Source organism: Eurypyga helias, unplaced genomic scaffold (assembly GCF_000690775.1).
Source record: "Eurypyga helias isolate BGI_N326 unplaced genomic scaffold, ASM69077v1 scaffold18885, whole genome shotgun sequence".
NCBI classification, from domain to species: Eukaryota; Metazoa; Chordata; class Aves; order Eurypygiformes; family Eurypygidae; genus Eurypyga; species Eurypyga helias.
This window is the reverse complement of record NW_010253614.1, coordinates 24,186-32,639: the sequence shown is the minus strand read 5'-3', so window position 1 is coordinate 32,639 and position 8,454 is coordinate 24,186. Positions and strand designations below refer to the sequence as shown.

Here is an 8,454-nt window from a genome sequence, read left to right as displayed (position 1 = left end):
GCTCTGCTCCTCCGACGGGGCGGCCGGCCTGGTGGGGTCCCTCCGGGAGGTGACGATCCACGAGCGGCAGCGGGTAGGAGGCAGCGGGACGCCTTAGGCCTGGCTTCCTGACTCCCGGAATGAGCTGGCCGGGCCGTGACCGCCGAGCTGTGAGCGGCTGCGGTGATCACTCCGGCAGGCCTGGTAACTTCAGCTTAAAATCATCTTGGCTTTCAGGAAAGTTGGCAGCTGAGGAAAGGGGTGAGCGATGTGGGGGAAGAGGTGGGCTATGATGAGGAGCTGTACGTGGCCAGCAACATGGTCATCTGGAGCAAAGGAAGTAAAAACCAAGCGTCTACCGTTTACAAGGCGTTCACTGTCGACAGCCCTGTTCTGCAGGTATGAAAACGTGGGAAGGTGGCGACTGAATGAGTGCATGTTCGCTAAAAGCACTCACTGGCTGTTTTCAAACAGTGTGGTGAAAGATGAGACTGTGTAGTAGCATCAGCTCGTTCTTTAGAAGTAATGATCCTGTGTTTGGTTTTAGGCCTTATGGTGCGACTTCACTATACCCCAGGAAAAATGTGATAAAGCTGATGGTGAGTTTCCTGCTTACTGGGTTTTGTAATGCCACATAAATGCTTTGAGTTCAGCTCTCTTGGCATGAGAAGTTAATTCATCAAGGCTTGCTGAGCTAAGAGAGCCACCCCCTCTTCAAGTTTACCTTTTGTGTCCTCGTCTAAGCAAAGAGAAACTTCACTCTGTGTTGTTTTTTTCTTCTTTTCTCTGGTTTCAGGCAGTGATGAAATAGTAGAGAAATGTATCTGCATATTGCAGAATTCCTGTATAAATGTGCATAGCATAGAGGGAAAGGATTACATTGCTGCTTTACCTTTTCAGGTAAGTGCTGTCCTTTTATTCTTCCATCCAGAGATGGTCTTGTTATTCTGTTTGCACGCTGTGTTGGGGTGGGGAGGTGTGCGTAAGGCACCGCTGGTGGTGGCTGTTGGAGTTCTTTGCCCTCTAGGTGAAAGGGACCAAGCTGATGAAAGTGGGCTGCATGGTCAGGGCTTTGAATACTTCTGGAAGTAGCAGCAACCGATTGGTTGTACCCCTCTCTCGAGAAAAGGCATAAATATCTTAGAATGAGATACTCAATAGTTTTAGATTAGATATCAGGAAAAAATTCTTCCTGGAGAGGGTGGGGAGGCACTGGGACAGGTTGCCCAGAGAAGCTGTGGATGCCCCATCCCTGGATGTCTTCAAGGCCAGGCTGGATGAGGTTTGGAGCAACCTGGGCTAGTGGAAGGTGTCCCTGCCCATGGCAGGGGGGTTGGAACTGGATGGGCTTTAAGGTCCCTTCCAACCCAAACCAGTCTGTGATTCTATAATACTGGAAGTACTTGGTTGAGGTTTTTTGTCATAAATATAATTGTAATTTTATTATAGGTTGCAAGTGTCTGGCCAACAAAATATGGTTTGTTATTTGAGCGCAGCAGTTCTTCCCATGAGTTACCTCCGAGTCCACCCAGGTATGGAATGGGTGTCTTTGGTTGTCGTGTTGTCGACTGCTGATCTAACAGAGCAGCACAAGAGTTGAAGAGCAATAATGAAAGGATGTGTGTGTTTGTGATGGGGATGGGTGAAATGGCAGGAAGCAGCAGGAAGGGCCTGAATACTGACAGTTCATGATATTCCTCTGATGGTGTCTTGCCTCACGAACTCGTTGGGAGTGGTGATCTTGGGAATAGAGTATGTGAGGCCCGATGTGGGTGTTACTGATTTCATTAATGTTTGTCTGGGGAATTGGTTCCAGGCCGTGATGGTAGCTTGGGAGATTCACTGAGGGATTGTCCTTGAGACATTTATTTTCTCTCAGCTGCAGGGTGCTTTAAATGTATCCTGTTACCTCTGTTTAAATGTATCCTGTTACCTCTTACATCCTGTTACCTCTTTGGAGAGGACCGTAGTCCCCGTGCTCTCTGGGCATACAGCTGAGAAGTAGGGTTTGATGGCCTACTGATGAGCAGCTTTTTTAATACAGCTACTTGCTCTCCCTTGGGCTTTGTGTGTCCGTTCCAGGCACTTCTGATTCTCTAGTCCTCAGAAGAGTTGGGATTAGAAATAGAGGTCCTGGAAATGTTCAAGAGGGTACATTGCGAAAATCATGATTGGGCCCTACTCAAGGGTCAGTTTTCTGTGAGAATCCCTCCTTTTGCTGCTGCCGCCACAGAAGGGTGGCTTGATTGCTGCTCTGTGGGGGATACAAATGAGCTGGTGGCTCCCTGCTTGTCTGGGACCTGGGAGCTGCGGGAACTAAACTCTCAGGATGAGTCTGGGTTAAGGGCTTTCTCCTCCTCCTCCTAACTTGGTTGGTGCCAGCTCTTGTTCACCCAGGGCAGCCAGTCTGTTGTGTGGCCACGAGGTGGGGCCACACAAGTGCTCTGGGAAGGTGTAAAACAAGACCTGATCATCCTGTTGGATGCGCCAGCCTAGATCTGACTCGCTTAATCCAACAGACTTCTGTGAACGGAACGTATGTCTCTACTGCTAGGTTTCTGATTTGTTGAGGTCTGAGGAGCTGTTTTGGGGTTGCAGCACAGGTACCAGCTACAAGCTGTGCCTGTTAGCGATTGGTTTTTGAACGTGCTCTGTTTGGTTTCTTTCCAGAGAGCCTTTGCCTACCATGTTCAGCATGCTGCACCCGTTGGATGAGATAACGCCTCTCATCTGTAAGTCTGGAGGTAGGTTTACGTCTTTAATGGAGTCCATCGGCGTGGCTTAATGTGTCACTGGAGCGTTTTCTGTAGCACAAAATTTGCAAATAATTATTCTTTCACGAATGCAGAAGTGGGTTGTTTTAGCTGCTTTGTGAACAGGGAAACTGTTGAGGAAAGAAACCCGGATTGCGGGAGAGGGAGGGTATGAAAAATGCTAACCCTGTAAGTGGTAACACCACTGCAGGAACGCTCTTTTCGCCTTAACTGAAGTTAGCTGCTTCTTTAGCAGGCGTGTTTGGCACTGCTAGAGTGCAGTACGTTGCTGATCACACCCTGAGGATCGTGTTTCTCAGTGCTGAACCTTCCATCGTGATGACCTATGATACTGTGCAGAGCTTACATACCGTTTGGGCTCTTCGGAGAGTAAAGCCAGAGGTACAGATTCATTGCCCACTAAGTATCATTTGTCATTGTTGTCTGTGTTTACGTGCCCTTATGGCTGTGTGTGTTAGGAATAGCTGGTGTTTGCCATTTATTTTATTTGTAAGAGAGTAAGAGGTTTGTTTAATGTGGGGTTTGGGGTTTTAAATAGTTTCTTTCATGTATTTGCCTGGACCGCAGGCAGGGAGATCATACAATGGTGCTGGTCACAAAGTATATTGTGCTTATCGTGACATTCCTTGTACTACAAGGTTCTGACTCTGCTTTACCTGTTGTGTTCTGTAAGAAAAGTGACATCTTAGTGCCCTGAAAACCACAGGAGTAGTTTCTGTGACTGGGAGTGTGACAGTGTAGTTGGTAGGAATAACTTCTTAGCCTGAGCACCTACCTAGGCATAGATTTTTAACACCTAACTGATAAAACAAGCTATTTGAGCATTTTCCTGTCTGTTGTTGCCTGCGTGCTGCTTGTGCATCGACCGCTTTCTCTTCCAGGAGCAGAACGCGGTGCTGAAGTTCTCGGAGCAGATGGGCACGCCACAGCACTTGGCCACTAGCAGTTCTTTGACTGCTCATCTCCGAAGCCTCTCGAAAGGAGACTCTCCTGTGGGCTCCCCTTTCCAGACCTACTCATCTATGCACAGCCAGAGCAGATCAGCGTCGTCGCCCAGCATGCAGTCCCGCTCGCCGTCCATCTCCAACATGGCTGCTTTGAGGTGGGTGCTGAGTGCGGTGCACGGGCGGATGATGCTGAAGAATGCGAGCTACGGAATAGGATTCACATCTGGAATTGCTGTCATTCTCTATGGTTACAAGTCAGTCTGAGGTGCAGACGCCTCCCCTGTTACAGCATCTGAAAGCCCTCTTGGAATGCTCTTGTGACATCCGCTGTGCCATTATCCCTCTAGCACCGGATAGTAATGGCTGTGTGAGGGCCAAAGCGGCTGTTCTGTCATCACACAGCCTGTCAGTAGTGGAACCAAAGACTGTCTGCAGGTCTTTGTAGTCCCAGAAGTGTTTTCCGTTGGCTTTTCTGAAGAAAGCCATATTTAGAGGGAACAGGCTGGGAGAAATTTTTGATGGAATGGACCATGCAACTGAAAATGTTGGTTTTCTTACTTTTCAAATAGCATCTGTTGGATTCTGAGAGAGATGATTGGAGATTAATTAGATGATTGTTCTCCTGTGCTGGGGGTGTGTCGCTAAAGGAAACTAATACTGAACTAGCTATTGAGTTTGGTGGTTTTGGTTTGTTTTAAAGTCTCTACCAGTGTAGGAGCTCCCTGGAATTCTGTACCTGATTCTGAAAATCCCCTTTTTCAGTAATGTTTTTCTCTTTGCAGCCGCTCTCATTCTCCTGCCCTGGGAGTGCATTCTTTCTCAGGAGTGCAGAGGTTCAACTTTTCCAGTAACGCTCAGTCACCGAAGAGGCACAATATTACCCATTCTCCAAACAGCACTTCCAGTGATTCCTTCCTCGTACCGGAAACTGAACCGATCGTTCCCGAGCTGTGCATAGATCATCTGTGGACAGAAACAGTCACGAACGTGAGGTTAGGTGCTTGTGTTGGGATGTGAGAAGTTCTGGATTTCCATTGCTTTGGGGGAAATAAAGTATAAATCTTAAAATAGATGTGTGGACCTGTGCTTGCTAATTTCTTGGAAAAATGATGCTCGCTACGTGTGCAGCTCTCAAAAAGGGAATTGGGCACTTGGAGCAGACCCTACACTCTGTTTTCCTTCATTAAAATTTGTATAGTAGACCAAACAGTGTGCTGATCACTTTCTTTTACAGAGAGAAGAATTCCCAAGCATCCAAAGTGTTTACTACCACGGACCTCTGTGGGCAGAAGTTCTTGTGCTTTTTAGTGGAATCCCAGCTCCAGCTGCGGTAAGCATCCCGAGCTTGGGGATGGGTGAACAAAGAGGAGCTTTCTGGAAATTCCCAGCTAGATATGGGTGTTAACATTCATCCAGGTAGTGGAATCTGTTATGACAACATGGTACATCACTGGCTCTCGCAGGACATGTTTTGACCTGTGGTGACGGAGATGGTTTGGGCTACTTAAGTAAAACTGAATTTGTGAGGGAGCCTTCACTGTCATTTGAATGGTATTCATATTTTTTCTCACCTTTACCTTTTTGAAGTACATTGAGGATTTTAATTAGACTCTCAGGGCAAAAATAAGTTGACTATCAGGCCAAAACAATCGAAGGAGAAAGGACCAGGTGTACCATGATAGAAGTACCTGCGGCATGCAATACACTTTTAATTCTCTGTCTTCTTTCCGTAATAATGGGTAGGACAGTTTCTTTTATGTTTTCTGTTGTTTTCTCCAATCCCTAGGTGTGTAAAATTTCAAGAGACCAATGATAAATCGCAGCTGATCTTTGGTTCTGTTACCAATATCCAAGCAAAGGATGCAGCTCCAGTGCAGGTATGTACCTCTGGATGGGCTATTCGTTGTGGAGTATCCTGCTTTGTCACTCGAGTTGTCTCTTTCCTTAAATACAAGAAGCTGAATATCCTGCTTGATTCTTACAGGGAATCGATACGCTCCTGGTTCTGGAAAGCAGTGGAAATCTAGTGCTTTACTCTGGAGTGGTTCGGGTAAGTAGCAGTTTTCCTATCCCAAAATAAATGTTTGAAGCTGTGGTTACAAGCAGGGCCATGCAGGGGGTTTGGGGATCCTATGTGTGTCCTGTCTTGCAAGGGAACAAACTGCTGTAGACTGCGACTTGCTTGGGAAGGTGGCTGCACTCACGTACCGGGTGTAGTTCATATGCAGTGCTGGAGAGGTAGTTCTGAAGAATCGGTGGCACCTTGTGGTACATCTCTTGAGCTTATTTTGAGTGATAGTAAAATACTAAAGTAATAAAATGCTTTCAAAGAAAGAAAACTTCAAGAATATGGAAAATGAGAACACTTTAAGTACATACCCACTTGTTGTGGTTTGACTCTGGCTAGCAAAATACCACGAAGCCGCTCTCACAAATCTCCCTTCCCTCCTCCAGCAGATGGGAAAAATCGGAGGAAAAAGAAATAAGGAAGCTTGTAAAAGTGAGATAAGAACTATTTACTAATTACATCTAAATTAGTATATACAAAGACTACTACTAATAAGCAATTAAAATAATAGAAAATAAAACCTGTGAAACAGTTTCTCACCACCCCCTGTCCCATGCACAACCAGCTGCTGGGTAGTGAGAGCTGCAGCCCGAGGGTGATTGCAGCCTGAGGGCTGGAGCCTAAGAGCGATCACAGCAGATTCCGAGCGAACCCTATCAGTGATAGCATGAGCGGGAAAACTAAACCAACCTACCAACTCCCTCATGAATGAGCCAGCGCAGGAGTTAGCAAAGCAGCTAACGCAGGAGTCAGGAGAGTGTTAGCAAGTGCCAGGCAGTAAACGAGCAAGAGAGTAAGGGAGAGAGTAATGGCTCCCGGACCCCCTCCCTGCTTCTGCCCTGAGCATGACGTACTATGGAATGAAATACTCCCTTGGTCAGTTTGGGTTACCTGCCTGAACTGTGCATCACCTGCCCTGCGCTGCCTGTAGCGAGACAGCGGGAGCTGGGAATACAGCTGCAGTGTCAGAAGCAGAGAAAGACCTTGAATCTGGTACAGGCATTGTCCAGTGCCAGGTAAGAACTTATCAGTACTGCTGACTGCATCCAGGAACAGCTTCCTAGCAGCCACGGTAAAGAGAGTTAACTCTTTCCTAACTAATCCCAGCACACCACTTTTCTCAGAACTTTGCATCTAAGATGTTAAAATCCGATCGTGTCTGTATCTGTAAGCAAGCTTGTGGAAGCACAGGCCTGAAAACCAGCTGTTTGTTTTCCTATATGTTGTTCGCTGAAAGGTGGGGAAGGTTTTTATTCCCGGTCTGCCTGCTCCATCCCTGACAATGTCCAACCAAGTGCCTCGGCCAAGCACTCCCTTGGATAGCATCAGCACTCCATCCAAGCCTTTGAATAAGCATCTGGGGCCCCTGGAGGAGGTAAGAAGAAAGGAAGTTCCCCCGTGGAAAGGGTTTAGTGGTAATCGCTTCAAATGTTTAGTTGATTTTTAACTTCCAGGGTATCTTTTTTGGGCTTAATCTTTCAATTTTCTTCTGTAAATCCTCTGAATAAACAGTCTTTAAATAAGATCTATTTAGTGCTGCCCTATTTATTTATTCATGATTTCTGTAAAACTGAGACAGAGATCTTGGTTGTTTTCAAAATACTTATTAGTACATTAAAAATGGCAATTTTAGCTATCCTTTGCTCACATCCTCTTATTCCAAGAATTCTAAGCAGTCATCTTTACCACTTTTCAGAGTGTGCTTTTGTCACCAGTTCCAGAGCTGAGGGATTCTTCCAAACTTCACGACTCGACTTACGTCGAAGACTGTGCTTTTCAGCAGCTCGGTACTTTCATTCATGCTCTGCGAGATCCTGTCCACAACAGAGTCACTTTAGTAAGTATTACCCTCCATTGTGAGCCAACGCCTTCGCTCGCAGTGCAGGGCGAGGGTAATGTTTACTCCACAGTGAGACACTGGTCAGCAGCAAAATATCACACCTGCTTTGCTGGCTCCACATTCTTCTCTCTCTAGAATACTGTAGAAGTCACCAAATTGATTCCCTCAAGTGATTCAGCTCAGGATCCCTTTCAGGTGTTCCATGGAGGTTGGAAATCTTTACTGGAGCAAATAGCCAGGAATTAGGAACATGCTTAATACACAAACGAGTTCTGTGTTGACAGAGAAGGACCCTGGCGTTACTTGATGCGTTTCATAATTTGACTCTTTACCTTCTGTATCTTTTTCAGGAACTCAGCAATAATACAATGGTTCGGATTACTATTCCTGAAATCGCCACTTCAGAACTAGGTATGAATCGGAATCCATCGCGTGAAGTACGTTCCCTGATTTTTGAGGACTGGTTTTTGAAGCAGTTTATGCATAGCATAGACTGTTAACGATTCAGTACCACATATTCCAATTCCATATTCCATATTAACTTCCTTTTTAGAGCTGCTGCCATTTATTTAGGCGTGCTCTGTAGCTGTCAGTGCTTCACACACTGCACTCATAACTTCCGTTGCTCTTTAGGTTGCTTTGCTCTCCACTATTGTGTGTGTTACTGCTGAGGAAGGGCTCAGATGCCGTTCAGACAGGAGTTGGTTTCAGTAATGAGCAGAAAGGGAGCTTTCTTCCCTTTTGTGTAGTGAAAAACTAAAGGAACAGCTCTTGGTGTGGTGTGGCTTTTAAGGAAAGAGCTTTCAGAGAGCTAAAAGTAGGTCCAAGAAGAGAACCTATAGAGAT

The 8,454-nt window shown here is 46.1% G+C and overlaps 1 protein-coding gene across 1 annotated transcript in view; it reads left to right on the top strand.

Moving 5' to 3' along the window:
* The first annotated feature begins 297 nt into the window (after window positions 1–297).
* The window catches only part of LOC104510468 (anaphase-promoting complex subunit 1-like), a 29,836-nt gene continuing 21,679 nt past the window's right edge, over window positions 298–8,454 (top strand). Inside the window, 14 exon segments of the mRNA XM_010152726.1 lie at window positions 298–378; window positions 527–577; window positions 769–879; window positions 1,429–1,511; window positions 2,650–2,723; window positions 2,989–3,134; window positions 3,635–3,855; window positions 4,483–4,692; window positions 4,935–5,030; window positions 5,487–5,577; window positions 5,685–5,750; window positions 7,006–7,143; window positions 7,465–7,605; window positions 7,959–8,019. Of these exon segments, the coding sequence (XP_010151028.1) occupies window positions 298–378; window positions 527–577; window positions 769–879; window positions 1,429–1,511; window positions 2,650–2,723; window positions 2,989–3,134; window positions 3,635–3,855; window positions 4,483–4,692; window positions 4,935–5,030; window positions 5,487–5,577; window positions 5,685–5,750; window positions 7,006–7,143; window positions 7,465–7,605; window positions 7,959–8,019 (1,570 nt within the window).